Below are 17834 nucleotides of genomic sequence, written 5' to 3'. Positions count from 1 at the left end.
GCGAGAGGGAGAGGAGGAGGAACCGTTAGTATATTAATTAAACGGACTACTGTTCCTTCGCTGATGTAATGATGTACTACTCCGTATCATAAGCTGCCCCGTACCAAAAATGATTAACAGATGCTGCCGGTAGTAGTTCGCATGCTGACATGCAATAGCAATGCACGGACCAGTAGAATGCTCGTTTTGATGCGTTCTACGTGGATTAACAGAGACAGATCAACACTAAAATACCTTCTTAATCCTTATTTGGCACTTACTTCTGGCTTGACGTTCCGAGCTATCCAAGCATCATCATTCACCCCTGCATTCATCCTTAATTTGCAGATCCTCTTCAATGACTTTTCAGTTTTATTCCTGAAAGGGAACTCATGCATGCACGAATCCTGCAGGAGAACAAAGAGCAGAAATTTTTTTTCTGCGTTTAGAGTAAGAAGTATAAATTATAGTATGGCAAATTACAAGTCTCTCTTGCCTCACTTGAAAGAAAGACGCGAGAGATTTTGTGCCATGGGCCTAGCAGGCTATCATCCATGGGCCAAACTAATGGGCCAATAAAACAGGCGAAATGAGCACTCAGATTTGTTTTTTTTAAAATTTTCATTGCTATATATTATTATCATAATTTTAATTAATTAATATATACATGTCTGGACTCTGGACTAGGGGTCTAGGACATTGATTTTCTACACTAATCCTGCAAATAAAAAAATCGAGTCCAGAAATGGATTTTCTACACTAGGCGAAAGAATGCTATTCCCGTAAAAAAAAAAGATACATTAGGTGCAATTGCACCCTTTACTTGCATACAGACTAAATAGTTATAAAAAATTGAAAAATATTTTAGATTATTTTGATGTTAGAAGCATATGTACCAACATGCATAGTTAAATACTCTCTCTATCTACTTATCTACTTTTGATAGTCATATTTTATCTTGGCACACAGATCAATGATAAGTAATTCTACTTATCATCTATTTAAACATGCTACTAGTTATTCCTCGTAAACAAGCATTCATTAATATTTACATTTCTCCATGCCCATGTAACCAATCTTGTGTGGAAATCCGAGAAAGTTATTAAGAGGATAGGTTGTTGGATTGAAATATGTGTATCAAAAATAAACTTTTCATATTTAGAAATATTACTATTAAAATTAGATGGAGGGAGTATGATTTATCCTAAGAAACAAAATTAATAAAAATTAACAGCGAATGCAGATAAAATTTATTATTTTTATTTCTTGAAGAGTAGATCAAATTTGTATTTGCATGCTTATGTCTAACTTATATTATTATCATAACATATCTTGCTATTCTTTTTTCAAAATTTTAATTAATTAATTATACAACGTGCATATACTTGAGTGTAATTACATCTGGGTATTAATAATACTTCCCCCTATGTACTATATTTGATTTTACAAGTTGGCCGGAGGAAAATCCGATACAATAACCTAGTTTTCCAGTACTGTTTGAAAACCACATGCAACAAACGAGAACACATGCATGCGCTTAAAATCCACATCCCCTCTAAACCAAGCGTTTCTTGACGAAGTCTGTGCGGCGCAGAGACCGCCCGCCCCCTATGCTCGCTCCCGTTCCTTTGCCATCCCCGGGAGCCCCCCGTTGGAGCGGTTTCGTCTATATCAACTCGCTCCTCGCGCCCCGGAAGGAGAGGGAACAGCGAGGGGGCGGGCGTGCGTGCGTCGTCGATCGTCGACAGTCGTCTCTTGCCACCATGTCTTTCACCGGCACGCAGGACAAGTGCACGGCGTGCGACAAGACCGTCCACTTCATCGACCTCCTCACCGCCGACGGCGTCCCGTACCACAAGACCTGCTTCAAGTGCAGCCACTGCAAAGGGATTCTCTCGGTAACGCTCAACAACACCAGATTTTCTTTTTCCCTGTGGGAAATCGATCGTAACTCACATGGTTAATTGTGATCGCGCGCTGCAGAGGCACGTTGATTAACTTGTGTGGGATCTTAGATGTGCAGCTACTCGTCCATGGACGGCGTCCTCTACTGCAAGACCCACTTTGAGCAGCTCTTCAAGGAGACGGGGAGCTTCTCCAAGAAGTTCGCGCCAGGTAATGTAATGTACTGCGGGTAGAGAGGTTTGGTTTCATATCAAAAAGGCTTATTGATCTTGACAGTTTACTGTGTTACTTGATCAGGTTGCAGATCTACAGACAAGGAACTGGTACAGTAGACCCGCGAAACTGTCACCTTTTAGCATTTCTCTGTTTCATTTCTCTTGTCCAGCTGTGGTAACTGGACCAAATGCTTTGCACAGGCAAGGGCCCCAAGCAAGATATGTTCAGCGTTTTCTGGAACTCAGGATAAGTGTGCAGCCTGCCAGAAAACAGTGTACCCACTAGAAAAGGTACACGCTGCAATGCTGTTTTACTCAAATGAAAATTCTGTAAGAAACGTCAGAAGGTTTAACCCAACCTCCCACTTCCATTGGAGAAACCCATTAGTTTTTCATGAACCTTTTCTGCTTCTTTCACAAATGTCAACACTGCTGAACTTTCTGAACCATAATGGATTCCAATTGCAAAACCATCAACTGACATAAAGTGAAAAAAGAGAGAAAAAGTTACAGCCCAATTAATTTGCCTCTGAATAAATGATTTAATTTTCTGCATGTTACTTTTGGAAATGACAATATGACGCCACGCTATCCTGTTTTATTCAGCTAACTTTGGAAGGTGAGTCATACCACAAGAGCTGCTTCAAGTGCTCTCATGGAGGCTGCATCCTGACCACCTCCTCCTACGCGGCGCTCAACGGGGTGTTGTACTGCAAGATACACTTCGGGCAGCTGTTCATGGAGAAAGGGAGCTACAATCACATGAAGAAGAAGAGCGAGTCCCAGGAGGTGTTGCCGGAAGTGGTGCCCGAAGAGCAACCGGCGCCGCCGCCGCCAGACGAAAATAGAGAGGACAACTAGGACTACGAAACGAGCCAAACACATACGGTGATACACGGATCTCTGGAGTTTCTGTTTACTAATTTTGCAACGGTTGTTTATTCCCTCCTCTTTTTTTGCTCGTGATCCTCCCTGTGTGCGAGTAGTCTGTCAAGCTGTAAGTGTACGCCTTCGTTTCATAGGAGGCTCATGAAAATGGCAGGTTGACAACAATGGCATGCGACTGACTGCCAGCCTCCTGTGAAAAATCTGTAATTTCTGTAACTACTACGAATTGATCATACTTCCTAGCAACCTTATCCTTCTAACATCATGTTCTTTAGCTACCCTGCTAATTGAGTCTTAATCCTCGTCTCCGTTGATGTGCACAAAACACTAAACAAACGTAATAGAAAGTAAATTATATTACGGGATGCTTTCACAAACTGATAATCCTCTGCATTGTTCAGTAAACTACTTCACTTGAAGGGTTACACGACGGTTATGGTAGAAGAACAAACCTGTCGGCCCACCTGCCGGCGAGATGGCCACCATGACAATGCTACTGGCACCCTCCTCCGCCGTCAGCTCTCCGGCGTGGTAGTTAATATCAGCCATGCAGTAACCAGGGTGTACACTGTGTAGCCATTGATAATCTGCGAGCGACGACACAACATGTCAACATGATTTGGCGCTGGTCTTTCACTCGTACTCGTATGCTTGGTGTATGTGTATCCTTGTCATCTGACGTACTCCATCCGTCCCACAAAAAATCCATTTCTAGCATCTCAAGAAAAAATTAGTGGAGATAAAGAATAACTAAAATACCCTTAATCATTAAAAATAGTAGTAAGAGTAATAGGTAGGTAAAGGGTATTGAAGGGATAAAACTTATTATTTTATACGCTAAGAGTAGGTAGAATTATAGAAGTTAGCTTTTTTTATGGGACAAAATTCAAATCATAGAAGTTGAGTATTTTTAGGACGGAGGGAGTATGCCACGGAGGCATCGATGTGCCATCAGTTGGGTATGCGGACCAGGAGTCCAGGATAGACCAGTGTTGTGGAAAACGGATAGTACGTCCGTTAATTCGGAAACGGTGAGCAGTCCGTCACGACAAGGTGATACGGGCTTCATTAATCGGCAAAGAACGCGTAAACCCCGTAATTAGTGACTAGTTTTCTGACTAATCGACAGTATAATCACCGTTATTACATGGCCCAGCCCACAGCAATCCAACCCATTACTGTGTTCTCTAGCATATAGTTGTATATTTGCTGTTCCAAATTTCCCGCAGCTCACAGCAACATGTTCTTTCCATCTAATCCTCTTTCAAATGTAATATGATGTCCAAGATCTTATGTTAATCTTTTGTTCAAATTCCAAATAGGTCTCGAGAAGAAAAAAAAAAATCTCAAATAGATGTGAAGTTAATGTCATATCATGTATTTCCCCTTCTAAAAGAGGCAAACTATTATCAACTACGTACATGTATTTGCAAACATTGAATTTCTGTTAAATTCTGATTAATCGTTTAGCGGTACCCTCTCCGTCCGACATCCGCATACCATACCGTATTCCACAACATTAGGACATACTGCTGCTTTATTCTCCGACCCCATGGAAATGCAGGCTCGGAGTCGTCTTCTTCTTTTTTAAAAAAAACCGAGATCGGAGTCTCTTTCACCAACCACGTTTAGGTGAACGGTGAAGGATCAATTTACATGGTCATGGTGACTCAGAGCAATCGGATCAAATTTGTCCATCGTGACTTTGAAGTGTCGTGGCCGTCAGTTGGGATAGAGCTTGTGCTGCTTTGGGCGACGGAGTTTTGTTCTCCGAACCCCACTTTCGTTCGATTCAATCCAATCTGAACCCCGCTTTCGTTCGATTCAATCCAATCTGGCATGACTGCGGGCCTAAAGGCCTAATTAGATCAGCCTACTTGTTGTGGTGCTGTCTCTGCTAAGAAGGCTCACACAATACTACTGCAATGTAGGCCGAAACCGAACGATGTTTGATGTTTGACGTCAGCAGAAATCGCTTTCTAAGGGCCTGTTTGGCACAGCTCCAGCTCTAGCTCCACTCCTCCTAGAGTTGGAGCTCAGCCAAACAGTTTCAGCTCGACCAAAACTGGAAGTGGAGTTGGCTCTCTCACAAAATGTACTAGAGTTATGGAGCTGGGTTTAGGCAGCTCTACAACTCCACTATAGACTCAATTCCTGAAGCGGAGTTGGGAGTTGAGAGAGACGATTCAATCAGAAGTAAAATAGACTTATTCCCAGAATGAACAAGTTCATAATTTAGCAACACCTGGATTCAGGGCTTCAGGCCCGAACTTCACTGCGCTAACGCTGGCCCAAGATCAAGCACCATGTTCTTCAATTTCTTGGGCCTCGCCGTCATCACACGAACGACGCCTCCTTGCCCTCGTCGAAGAACGCGCCGGTTGGCCCGCCGTCCGGCAGCAGGGCCACCGTCACGACGTTCCTCGCGCCCTCCTCGGGCGTCAGGAACCCCGAGTTGATGGTCAGGTCCGTCTTGACGTAGCCTGGGTGCGCGCAGTTGATGCGCAGCGCTGGGTGCTTCCTCGCCGAGATCCTCGTGTACGCGTTCATGGCCACCTTGGCCACCTTGTACGCCGCCGACCCCATCGGCCATCCGTGCGCCTCCAGCTCGCCGGCCTCGAAGTCTTTCAGGAAGCTGGCCAGCACCTCGTCCAGCCGTTCCTCGGTGAGGTTGTCAATGTCGTCCAGCTCCTTCCTCAGATCCTCGTTGCCGAGGAACTACTCTATCGGGAGTAAACGGGAAATTAGGGAGGAAAACTCGATCGATTTAGATCTAGTCCTGCTTTAATGTGTTACGATCGATTTGAAGAAACTTACTCTTAGCAGTCCTAAGGCGGACGAGACATTAACAATCTTCCCCTCGGAGGAGGACAGCAGCAGAGGCAGTAAGCCTTGGATTACATGCTTCGCGCCATAGTAGTTCGTCTGCACGCCGTTCTTTGCAGTGTCGTACGTCTCCCGTCCCTGTTTACGCATCCATTGAAGTCTCTGAAGCACATCCATGCCAACGAACTGTTGCACGCGTCAACAAATAAACTTGGTTCAGTGCAACTTACAACTTACAAGCAGTTTCTACGCTGGAGCCAATTCAGTGTTTTTTTTTGGTGATGAACAAAATTTTAATGGCAAATCATAATCCAGAAAAAAAAAGAATCATGCGTGAACTCACCTGTTCCTCGTTGTTATCTACTCCTTGGGCGTACTCCATCCCGCCAACCGCGGCATTATTCACCTGCAAAACAGAGCACATCTCCTCTCTGTCACTGGTCAGGTCCGAAGCAGAGTAGCGGTAGGCTAGTAGTAGTTGCTGTATGCCTGTATCGATCGAGCAAGGAGAAGGAGAGCTTGCCAGTATGTCTAGCTTGCCAAAACGAGTCTTCAAGAAATCAGCCAACCGAGCAACGCTGGAGCTGTCCGTGACCTCCAGCTGATGGAAGACGACGCTGGAGAGGCCCATCCCTCTGAGCCTCTCGGCGGCCTCTACGCCCCTCGTCTCGTCCCTGGCCGTCAGAACAACCGTGATGCCGTCGGCGGCCAGCTGCCGGCACACCTCCAGCCCGATCTCTTTGTTGCCGCCGGTGACCACAGCAACCCTGGCGCTGGCAGTGCGCCAGTGACAAAGCAGAGCAGATCGTGTTACTAGTACTACTACCATGCATGGCTCCCGATTACAGTGTCTCTACCAAGAAAATCGTACGCACCTTTGGCTCGGGAGGCTGGAGGTGGCTCCTTCCATTATGTGCCGTACAAGCAGATGCACAAATGCCTAGCTTCGATCCACACCAAGTTTCTGATTCGACCAGTGATGCAGCTGATGCTCTCTTCTTTGAGAAAACCAGACCGACGACTATATATATCTCCGGTGTTTCTTGTGGTGGTGAATGGTGAAATGTACCCCCAGCAATTTATGTGGTGGTGAATACTGATGGTGCCAGCAGCTCAGTTTTCTACCCATATGTGTGGTACATTCGGCAGTAGCCATTGAATAGGAGATAAAGACTGCGGGGCCAATGTCTTCATAGCACCAACTTTTCGCCCATATACACAGCACTGACAAATTTTTACTATCACCGTCCGTAAATACCTGTTGTTGATTACTACTCTCTTTATTTCAAAATATAAATCACAATCATGTATTTTTTATGTTTTATAATACAAGTCACGTACGGATACATGCAATTAACTAACACCCCATGACCCCATCCTCTTCTTAATTTGTTTTCTTTTAAATACTCCACTCTCAATATCTCTAATCCTATCGGTTACATGCATTAAATTTATTGAGTGATCCAAACCAGAAAATTTCTTGGTCTTTGTGTTAGTGATATGTGTACCTTATATTTTGGAATTGGGAGAGTATTTTATATCCAAATGTTATCATGTTTTACATAATATTTTAATGGTTACTTAAAAACGATATCATATTTTAATGATAGTTGCGCCTTATATTTAAGAATGGAAAGAACCAAAATTTTCATTTTCTCATTTTTTCCCTTCTTTTCGCTTCTTCCTCCACTGTTATCCTTCTTCTCTTCTTCCTCCATCGTTCATCTTCTTTCTCCAGCTCTTGGTGAACTCCACCCAGGGGTTGGGCGCCACTTCTTGGATCCACTCACTTGCCACCCCACGGCCTCCTCGGCGGCTATCATGACGTGAGAAGAGGGAAGCGGAGGCGATGGTGAAGAGCTCGAGGCCGTGTCGCTACTGCTCTGCCTCGAACCTCGAGGCGGCCTCGCTGCGGCTCCATCTCGTCCCCGTTGCTAGCGCTACCCCGCCTCGTCACATCGATCTGCATGGCCAGCACCACCTCGGCCCGAGCCAGAAATGAGGTGGGGTCTGCTGGATATGAAGAAGCAACGATGAGGTGGCCTCCCCGATAGCCAACGTTGTCTAGTTGATTTGAAGAAGCAATGACAATGACGGGGAGCTCCTGGTTGCCGTCAAGTGCAGCTCGAGGTGGAGATAAGGGAGAGGGTGGGAAACTCGTGGTCGCTGTCATCGACTCCGGCCCTGAGCCTCCACTCCGTCGTCTGGCCAACCTCACCGCTGGTGCCTCTTTCTCCGGGCCGACGTTGTCTCATCGATTTGAAGAAGCAGCGGCAACGACCGGAAGTTCTCTTTTCCCCTTTCTTTTTGCTACAACTGTTGGCCGTCGATGCACGGGGCGCTCACCTCAGCAACCAACTCGCTCTGGCTGGCAGTGGAAGGGGAGGGCCCAAGCGGAGCTAGCCGGTGTGAAGGAGGTGATGGGGGCAACCCAAGCGGAGCTAGCTCGTGCAGCGGAGATGGGAAAATTGAGGGCCTCGACGGTGGCGACCTAGCAGAGCTAGCTCGCACCGCGGAAATGGGGGAAATGGCGGTGGCAAGGGGAATAGGAAGGGCCTCTGCCACTGCCATTGTCGTTTCATCCGCACCCCTCTCCTTCACCTAAACCATCCGTCTTCCAAGAGGCTGGCCGCCATTGCCTCCCTTACCGAGCTTGTCGAGCATGGAGGACCACCATGGCGCCTCATGACGTTGTTGGCCATGGGCGGTGAGTTCGCGCCGCGGATTCCGCTTCCGTGCCTACCAAGTCGTCGAGCATAAGAGATGGGGGCGGCCTCCCTCTTTCTCTAGTGGATAGTGCCATCTCTCACTCTCTCTCTCTTGCCCACTGCCGCCTCCACCAACATCCAGATGTGGATGAAGAGAAAAGAAGAAGGGGAGGAAAAAAAAAGGTAGAAAGGGGAAATTTTGCCATGTCATCTTCCATGTGATATGCCACGTAGGCAAGATCACAATCAAACAAGGTTTTGGACCGGAATGATACAATAACCAAGTTGGACCTCGATACCCGCTTTATAAGTTTGTGGACCTAGGTGAAATATGCTTACAAGTTTAAGGACCGCTGGTGCAATTTACTTAATTTAAAATCCAACCCATAACTTTCTAAACGAAAAAAAATCAAACCCATAACTAACCCAAACCAAATCAACGAGCTCGATCAGTAACCCAAACCACTCCAATCCATTAGGCATCTATGGGTTACCACTCTAAACCATTAGCCATTTCTTAAGTCCATAACTATATAAATCCTGCCAGTGATTACCAATTGACACCATGTAGTGTGCCATCTCATTCCAAAAACGTCCGAAACAGTATTGAGGGTTAATCGTTTGGTTTGATAAGTTTGGGTGTTGAATGTCCTTTTTTTCAAACAAGGTTTAGTGGAATAATTTGGATTGTCAAAAAATTGTATTTTCTAATATTTGTTAGTTATAGATTGCGATCAAAGTTAAAATATGTACTCCTAGCCATTTAAAAGAAACAATTATCTATTGTCCCAATGTAACCTGGGACCATCTCCTAGGCTCCCAGCTCTACCCTATACTACAGGCATGTTTGGGGAGCTTTTAGCTGCTGCCTGCTGCAGCTTCTCCCAGAATTAAAAACTCCCCTAAACAATTCTGTTTTTAGTCCAGATTCTGAGAAGTTTAGTTGTAGAATCCAGAAAATAAACTAGAAGCCAGAAGCTGGGTTTCCTAGCTTTTTCAGATTCTCAGAAGCTGGCTACCAACCAGCTGATTCTCAGAATCTTAAGTTCCCCAAACAGGCCCTACGTCATAGTGTTTGGATCCCTGTCACATTAGATGTTTAGACACTAATTAGAAGTATTAAACGTATACTAATAATAAAACTAATTACATAAGTGGGAGTTAATTCGCGAGACAAATTTTTTAAACCTAATTAATCTATGATTAGCATATATAATTCAGTCTATGTTTGGCTCAATATATAGATTTGTCTTCTGAATTATTCAAGGTTATGGAATAGGTTTTATCATTAGTCTATGTTTAATATTTCTAATTAGGGGTAAATATTCGATCTTACATGGATCCAAACCTGATCCAGACACCACCTAATAAATCAAACTATCAAACGCGTCGGACGGTCAGAACTTGCCAACACGGTCTGCAGATCCTGTCATCCTGGGGATTAAAAAGAAAAAGAAATCGTTCCCTATCTCCATTTTGCTTTGTTTATGTTCCTACTAGTTGACGATTTGTGCCTGGTTTAGTTACCAAAACTTTTTTCCCCGAAACGTCGTATCGAATCTTTGGACACATACATTGAGTATTAAATATAGATAAAAATAAAAACTAATTGCATAATTTGTATAGAAATCGTGAGACGAATCTTTTAAGCCTAATTAGTTCATGATTACCTATAAGTATTACAATAACCTACATGTGCTAATGACGGCTTAATTAGGCTCAAAAGATTCGACTCGCGGTTTACAGCCGAGTTATGAAATTAGTTTTTTTTCATTCGTATCCGAAAACCCTTCCAACCTTCGATCAAATATCCTATGTGATCTACCAATTTTCTTTTCCCCGATTAATGATAGCTCTCCGGCATTTCCGTACTTTAGCCAGCAAACCATCCCCTACTACTCCTACCTTCTTGCTGGAGCTCTCCTACTAGTACCTTCTTGCTGGAGCTAGACTTGCCCGATCATGGAAGAAACCATCTTCAGTTCCACGCACACAAGGTATGTAGCAGCATACTAGCATTAGCAGCATATTAGCATGCGCCGTATCTGATATCTGTCATTCTGTAAGGGGTTATTTCGGTAGAATCCGAACTTTCTGATAGGATCGAAAACGCAATCACTCGTTTTTCATTCAAATTAAAAAAACTGAATCTTTAGATATTTAACAAAATTTATCCAGATTTTATCTTCTTTTTATTGGTTTATCAACGGATTTTACAAAATTCAATGATACCACTCATGAAGTCATGAGTGGATTTTGATCCGGTATAAGGATTGTGAATCCACTGAGAGATTAATTAGACCCTTGCCGTACGTGTAGGACTAGGACATCTTACTAGAATCTGAGCTCCACTTTCTATAATTTTGAGTAATGGCCATTGGCCGCTAAGCGAGAATGCATACTGATATATACGTACTAGTATTTGCAATTCAGTTTGGTTGCCGATGCTAGGATTGCTGTAGTCACCGGCGGGAACAAGGGGATCGGGCTGGAGGTGTGCCGGCAGCTGGCCGGCAACGGCGCCACCGTCGTTTTGACAGCCAGGGACGAGGCGAAGGGCGCGGCGGCCGTCGAGAAGCTCCACGGGCTGGGGCTCTCCAGTGTCATCTTCCACCAGCTGGATGTCACGGACGCTTCCAGCATCGCCAGATTAGCCGAATTCTTGGAGTCCCGCTTTGGGAGGCTGGACATCCTGGCAAGCTATCTTGTCTTCGTTTGCAGATTTTTCTCATACGGTTTTTGAGCTTCTGACATGATCACCGGTTGCTGGATGCTCTAATCTGCAGGTGAATAATGCCGCCGTTGGTGGGATTGTGCCCGTTGACGATCCATCTTTTGGTCTGCTGCCCACTGAAGAAAAGGTTAGTACTAGTATCAGACTATCAGTTACCTGCATATATACCACCGTACGTGCTGAAAACCACGGCTCTGCCTCTAAGCAAATCTGCTTTTAAGCAAAGCAGTCGATCTAATCGACGGCCAGAATGTCGTAATAACGCCTGTAGGACCAAAAGTTGCGTGCGTTTTACTCCTGGACAGTGGACAGGGTTCATCGTCTCATTGATTCGTTGTTGTGTGGTGCAGTTCAGCGGCATGGATGGGCATCAGAGAATTGAATGGATGTGGAAGAACTGCCGACAGACGTACGACGCTGCAAAGGCCGGCCTGAAGACGAACTACTATGGCACGAAGAATGTCACTGAAGCACTCCTCCCTCTCCTGCAATCCTCCTCCGATGGAAGAATCGTTAACGTCGCATCAAGCTTCGGGCTGCTAAGAGTAACGGATTCCCATTGATCTCTGACGATCCAATCTTATTCTTGCAATCCCAGACCGCTGATACAAAGGACTGTATGCAGTTCTTCACAAACGAGGAGCTGAAGCGAGAGCTGAACGACGCCGACAGCCTCAGCGAGGAGAGGCTGGACGAGCTGCTGGGCATGTTCGTGAGAGACTTCGAGGCCGGCGCAGTGGCGGAGCGCGGGTGGCCGACGGAGTTCTCGGCGTACAAGGTGGCCAAGGCGGCGATGAGCGCGTACGCGAGGATCCTGGCCAGGAAGCGCCCCGCGCTGCGCGTGAACTGCGTGGACCCAGGGTACGTGAAGACCGACCTGACCAGGAACTCGGGCCTCCTGACGCCCGAGGAAGGCGCGAGCAGGGTGGTGGCGGTGGCGCTGCTGCCGGCCGGCGGGCCGACGGGCGCGCTGTTCGACGGCGGCAAGGAGGCGTCCTTCGTGTGAGTGTGTGTGACGTGTACACGGTTCCGCTGCCGGTGGGCCCACCACGTCTGTATGCTCTCTGGACTCTGGAACCGTGTTTCCTGGTGGGCTGTGCGATGAACACTTTTTTTTTTTGATCAAAGGGCAAACGCCCTCCATTTCCATTAGGATGAACACATGTGATCGCTAATTTGCTGTTTTTATTATCACTTGTATGGAGTACCTATTATTTTCCTGTAGGATCATCGATCAATTTTATAGTTATTTTTTTAAGGGAAAACACTTGAATATAGCGGAAGAAAAAACAGCCCCTAGGAACAAGAAAAGTGAAAAACTTTTTACACTTTAAATATTATACATGGAGGAGCAGAAGGTCCCGCAGATGCTTTGCTCCTGCCATCGCCCACCGCGCCTCTGCCTTTATCTTGGCGAAGAGCAAAGATAACGTGGCCTTCTTATGCTGAAAGATTCGTTAGTTCCTTTCCTTCCATATCTCCCAAACTATGAGGAGGATGTGGGTGCGCAAACATCTCTTAGGAACCCCTACCGTGTTAGCTAGAGTCTCCCACCAATCTTTGATAGTTTGGGTCATCCCCCAATACCCAGGTCGAGCTGCTGGTAAGCCACCCAGACGGCTACCATGCTACATATTCTTTTAGTATCCGCAATTGACAAGAAGATATAGGGTTGTTTCGCCTTCTCTGCAGCAAAGCGGATAGAGCCCATTATTTTATGGTTACTTAAACACAACGGGGCAAACAGCATGTAAGAAAAGTGTGAGGGGCTACTTTAGAACACTGAATATATATAAGTAAATTTCGCTTCAAGCTGTCTTTTTTTACACCGGTTTTACTCTAGAGAAATTTTACAGTTCTTAAAAAGATACTACTTAAATTTTACACTAGATTTTTTTTTACCCAGAGGTATCAAATTTTATACTAGAAAATATTATATCTCTATGTAAAGAATGGTAAAAATTAATCTTTACTTAAAGTTTTCACTTAATATCACATTTTTTTTATTTTTACTTTAATACCATATATTTTTCCATTTGATTACACTTTGAACGGGGTATGCTATTTGAGCCGACCCATCCACGAGCAAACAACCACGAGCTAGCCTAGCCATCATCCTCTCGGTCATTGCTGTCCATGATACGACAACGGCGGATTGCCGATTTAGCGAACGCGTCACGTTGCGTCCAAATTGCTATCGTCGATTATCTTAACTTTCACTAGAACAAAATCTTTTTTTTTTCTTACGGCTAAAATCAATTTTCGCATAAAGACAAACGAGCCGCCGACAACCAAAGACCAGCTAGCCATCATCCTCTCGGTCATTCTGTCCATGAGACGACAACGGCGGATTGCCGATTTAGCGAACGCGTCAGGTTGTGTTCAAATTGCTATCGTCGATTAACTTAACTTTCACTAGTACAAAATCGTTTTTTTTTCTGACGGCTAAAATCAATTTTCACATACAGACGAACGAGCCGAAGATAACCAAAGACCAGAGAAATTTGTGATTTTGGCTGGTGGGCCTCGTCCGCTTACGAAAATAGAATTTCGCAAGCGGCGTCCTAAGAAATTCGTCAGCAAAAATAGATTTTCGCTGACGGCACATTTAGGTCAACTAAGAGAATTTTCAAAAAAAAAAAATCCACTTATTCAACAGTGACGGAGCGTGAGGCTCCTCACCGGGAGACTGCGCAGGCCCCCCTTTGCCGGTTCGGCCGGGGACTCAGGGTGAGATTCTAAGCTCTCTGTATGTGGAAGGTTCGCTAGACCGGAAACACACAAGACACGGGCGGTGTATACAGGTTCGGGCCGCTGAGAAGCGTAATACCCTACTCCTGTGTTTTGGGTGATCTGCGTATGAAGGAGCTACAAGGTATGAGCCAGCCTCTCTCTTGTTCTGGGTTCCCAATCTGGAAAAGTCCAGTCCCCATCTCAGTGGGCAAGGTCCTCCTTTTATATCTTAAGGGGATACCACATGCACCATTTCTCTCTTTTTTTTGTGGGGACTTACCCCACCTTTTCATAAATGGACGGAGATTTGTATAGTTGCCGTCCGAGTCACCTTCTGATGAGACGGGCCACAACTACCTCCACTTTCGCCGGGAGCAGGTGCGACGTGGAATCGTGGCTGTCTGCTGACGACATGACCGGTGTCAGACCAGTCACGTCGGTCATTCTTGTCCACCACGTGTCAGCTTAGCAATCTACATGTTCGCCCTTCTTCACACAACATCTTGCCTGCAATGGTTAGGATGAAGCCTGGCATATATCTGACCAGGACTAACGTGCCATCTCTGGGAGGTAACACGCTAGCTCCAGCTGGGGACGAGCGCCTAGAAGCCCTCGTCCTGACGGGATGGGGCGAGGCGTGTGTCAGATCGCCTGTCGCCACCTAACCCGCGATCTGACCGGTCTGTGACTGGTCACTGACCGGATAAACTAGTGCACTGCACTGCGTTACATGCGGCGTGACACGCTCAGCCAAACCGCAATAAATGTGGTTAGGTGAGCCCCACTGTGCTCACCTAACCCATACACGCAGAGCAAAGACCCACGAGGGGTCGGGGCGCCTCGGCCCTCGGGGCCGAGGCGGGTGCGGCCCGACCCCCTCGGGGGGACTAAGAGGAGGGCGAACACATCACCCTCGGGCCCGACGTCCCTCGGAGGTGCCAGGCCACGTGTGCGATTGTGTATGCCTCAAACCTCTAGTCATGATACTCCTGATCCCATGTCACCGACAGTAGCCCCCGGCGTTATGCCAGGGCGATCGCCCTCTTTAAGGGAAACGGTCGGGCGTGACGCCACTCCTAAGGCCTGGTGACAGGTGGGACCGGTCTCCACAATTGGGCAGAAACCCAACGGTCACAAACCACGCACATCGGCAATGGTAACTCGGTTGTCAACAATGAGCGGTCTCTTCAAGACTGCCACATTACTTGAGTAGCACACGAATCTGGACATGGCGATTCGTTTCGTCTGGAGATATGGTAACGTTGCTTCGGTCGGCGAGCGTAATTAACGCGCGCACGATATGATCTATCTCGACTGCCACAACCGCATATCCACCTCATGCGCCGCAAGCGGGCGAATGGGATTAGTGGAAGCGTGGGCGCGAGAAACGAGGGGGCGAAATAGTGGGCGCGAGAAGCGAGGAGCCGGGCACAGCGTTGGCAAGAGTATAAAGGCACTGAGGAAGGGATCTGTTTCCTTCCTTTCGCCATTATTCCCCTTGTCTTCGCCGCTTGCGCCCTAACTCCTTCTTTCCTGTGCCCTACCTTCGCCACACGCGCTCGCTCTTAATCTTCTCTTTCTCCGGCGCCATGGCACGGGGCTCCGCTCTGCTCGATGGTAGCGTGCTGCCGCCTTCCCGCATCGTGAGCGAGAGGCAGGCTGGGCTGTCGCGCCGCTTCATGCCGGAATCTGCCACCGGCCGGGAGATAGTCACGCTGGGCGAGGGACGCCCGACGCCAGACTACGCTGGGCGGTCCGTCTTCTTTCTCCCCTTTGCAATGGCAGGGCTGGTTCCGCCATTTTCTTCTTTCTTCATGGATGTTCTGGAGTTCTACGATCTCCAGATGGCGCACCTCACCCCCAACGCGGTGATGACATTGGCCATCTTCGCGCATCTGTGCGAGATGTTCATTGGGGTGCGCCCATCTCTTCAGCTGTTCCGGTGGTTCTTCACCGTGCAGTCGGTGTCGCCGCCTTCAGTAGTCGGTGGCTGCTACTTCCAGCCACGGGGGCCGGTGCTGAACCGCTACATCCCCTGCGCCCTCCGCAAGAAGTGGGACGACTGGAAGAGCGACTGGTTCTACACTCCCCTCGCTGACGAAGCGCGCCTCCGACTTCCGAGCCAGCCCCCGGCGCAGGCCTCCAGCTGGCGGGCGCCGGTAGATCTGGGGGATGGCTATGACGCCGTCCTCGACCGCCTGGCGGGCCTGCGATCCCAGGGGCTCACAGGGGCCATGGTGTACGGTGACTACCTCCGTCGTCGGATTGCGCCGCTCCAGCGACGCGCTCGGGGCGCCTGGGAGTACACCGGGTCCGAAGACTTCACGAGGACCCACCAGGGAGTGAGATGGGACTGGGCTCCTGAGGACTTCAAGATATTGGTCCAACGGGTGCTGAATCTCAACTCCGTAGAGGCGGCCCTCATTCCCCAAGGAATCCTCCCCCTCTGCAGCGATCCAGACCGCGCCTCCATCCTGACCATTATGATGGCGGTCGGGGCCTCAGAGGAGCGAGCTCCAAAGGGCCACGACGGCGCAGGCGGGAGCCGCAGGGGGGAACAATCTACCCCGAGAGGGGGTCGTGCTTCTGGGTCCCGCGACAGGGGCCCGGGGAGCAGCCGCCCTGCCGACGCCCGGGGGAAGAGGAAGCAGGGAGGAACACCTCCCCCATCTCCTCCCCGAGGGGGCGGGGCGGCGCGTGCCAGCAGCAGGCGCCCGGAGGGGGCCGCGCCAACATCGCAGCCCGAGGGGGAGCGCAAGAAGAAGCGGCCCCGCAAGATGGGGGAGACAGAACCATCTCGGGGAAACCTCATTTCCCCTCCAAAGTGGTCGTTTAACCGACCCCCTCGCAGGTTCGTCTCTCACCCATCGTGGCTGTATTCTCTTAACGCGAGTTTTCACTCACCCATCTTGTTCGTCTTCTGGTTTTTTCTTTTGTTTCAGCGAGATCCCGTCGCGTCCCTCCCGCCATTCCAAGTCCGGCCAGTCTGAGGCCGAGGATCCGGCGGCCGCAGAGGCCCTCAGGCGGGAATCTGACCGGCGAGAGGCCGCGGATCGCCTACGGGAAGCCGAGGAGGCCGCCCAGGAGGCCGCCCGGGCTCGCCAGGCCGAGGAAACCGCTCGGGAGGAGGCCGCCCGGGCCCGCCAGGCCGGGGAAGCCGCTCGGGAGGAAGTCGGATTTCGCCAGGACGAGGCGATGGCGACTTCTGGGGCAGCTGGCGACGAGGCTGCGGGCGCGTCGCTTGGGCCCACTCCCTCGGGCGACGCTCAGGACCAACCGGGTCCGGGGGACATCCCCGAGTCCGGCACTTCCATCGGCGACCCGAGCCGCGTGGCATCCTCTCCAAGGCGGCTCTTCCCCACGCCTTCTATCGCCCCACTGAACGCAGAGCCCCTTCTGCAGGCCTTGGCCGCCGCAAACACCACGGTGTTGGATGGGTTAAGTGCCCAGGTGGAGGTCCTGCAGGCAGAGCGGGCGGAGCTCGACGCCGCGTGGGCGCGTGTCGAAGAGGGGCGACGCTCGGTGGAGGCCATGGTGGAGGTGGGCCGTAAGGCTCACCGCCGGCACGTCTCGGAGCTTGAAACCCGTAAGAAAGTGTTGGCGGAGATCGCCAAGGAAGTGGAGGAGGAGCGGGGGGCTGCCCTCATTGCCACCACCGTGATGAACGAGGCGCAGGACACCCTCCGCCTTCAATACGGGAGCTGGGAGGCGGAGCTAAGGAAGAAGCTCGACGCCGCCCAGGGGGTGCTTGACGCTGCCGCTGCCCGAGAACAGCGGGCGGCGGAGACCGAAGCGGCGTCCCGGCAGCGTGAAGAGGCCCTTGAGGCGCGCGCCATGGCGCTGGAA

General features: G+C 48.9%; 3 protein-coding genes across 6 annotated transcripts; 2 read left to right on the top strand and 1 right to left on the bottom strand.

The window, feature by feature from the left end:
* The first annotated feature begins 1569 nt into the window (after positions 1-1569).
* LOC4336498 (LIM domain-containing protein PLIM2b-like) lies at positions 1570-3247 on the top strand. The gene is made up of 5 exons (XM_015780120.3): positions 1570-1877; positions 1995-2094; positions 2182-2207; positions 2301-2390; positions 2706-3247. Exons 1-5 carry the CDS (start codon positions 1590-1592, stop codon positions 2958-2960), a joined length of 759 nt encoding a protein of 252 aa, XP_015635606.2. The 5' UTR covers positions 1570-1589; the 3' UTR covers positions 2961-3247.
* Positions 3248-5172: 1925 nt separating this feature from the next.
* Positions 5173-6853, bottom strand: LOC4336497 (salutaridine reductase). 3 transcript variants are annotated; one of them, XM_015780116.3, is made up of 5 exons: positions 6689-6853; positions 6337-6586; positions 6157-6219; positions 5805-5999; positions 5173-5705 (listed from the first exon to the last, which is right to left on the bottom strand). In XM_015780116.3, exons 1-5 carry the CDS (start codon positions 6721-6723, stop codon positions 5325-5327), a joined length of 924 nt encoding a protein of 307 aa, XP_015635602.1. In that variant the 5' UTR covers positions 6724-6853; the 3' UTR covers positions 5173-5324. The 3 variants fall into 3 exon arrangements, with proteins under 3 accessions (XP_015635602.1, XP_015635603.1, XP_066165676.1); XM_015780117.3 differs by having other exon boundaries at positions 6337-6580; positions 6689-6830; XM_066309579.1 differs by lacking the exon at positions 6689-6853 and having other exon boundaries at positions 6337-6679.
* Positions 6854-10361: 3508 nt separating this feature from the next.
* On the top strand, positions 10362-12449 carry LOC4336495 (salutaridine reductase). 2 transcript variants are annotated; one of them, XM_015780113.3, is made up of 5 exons: positions 10362-10518; positions 10955-11216; positions 11308-11382; positions 11606-11800; positions 11881-12449. In XM_015780113.3, the coding sequence occupies exons 1-5, from the start codon at positions 10484-10486 to the stop codon at positions 12259-12261; spliced, it is 948 nt and encodes a 315-aa protein (XP_015635599.1). In that variant the 5' UTR covers positions 10362-10483; the 3' UTR covers positions 12262-12449. The 2 variants fall into 2 exon arrangements, with proteins under 2 accessions (XP_015635599.1, XP_015635600.1); XM_015780114.3 differs by having other exon boundaries at positions 10370-10518; positions 10973-11216.
* Positions 12450-17834: the final 5385 nt, after the last annotated feature.

The sequence above is a fragment of the Oryza sativa genome, chromosome 4 (genome assembly GCF_034140825.1).
Source record: "Oryza sativa Japonica Group chromosome 4, ASM3414082v1".
NCBI lineage: Eukaryota > Viridiplantae > Streptophyta > Magnoliopsida > Poales > Poaceae > Oryza > Oryza sativa.
Note: the sequence above shows the minus strand (reverse complement) of the source record. Positions and strands in the feature narration are given on the sequence as shown.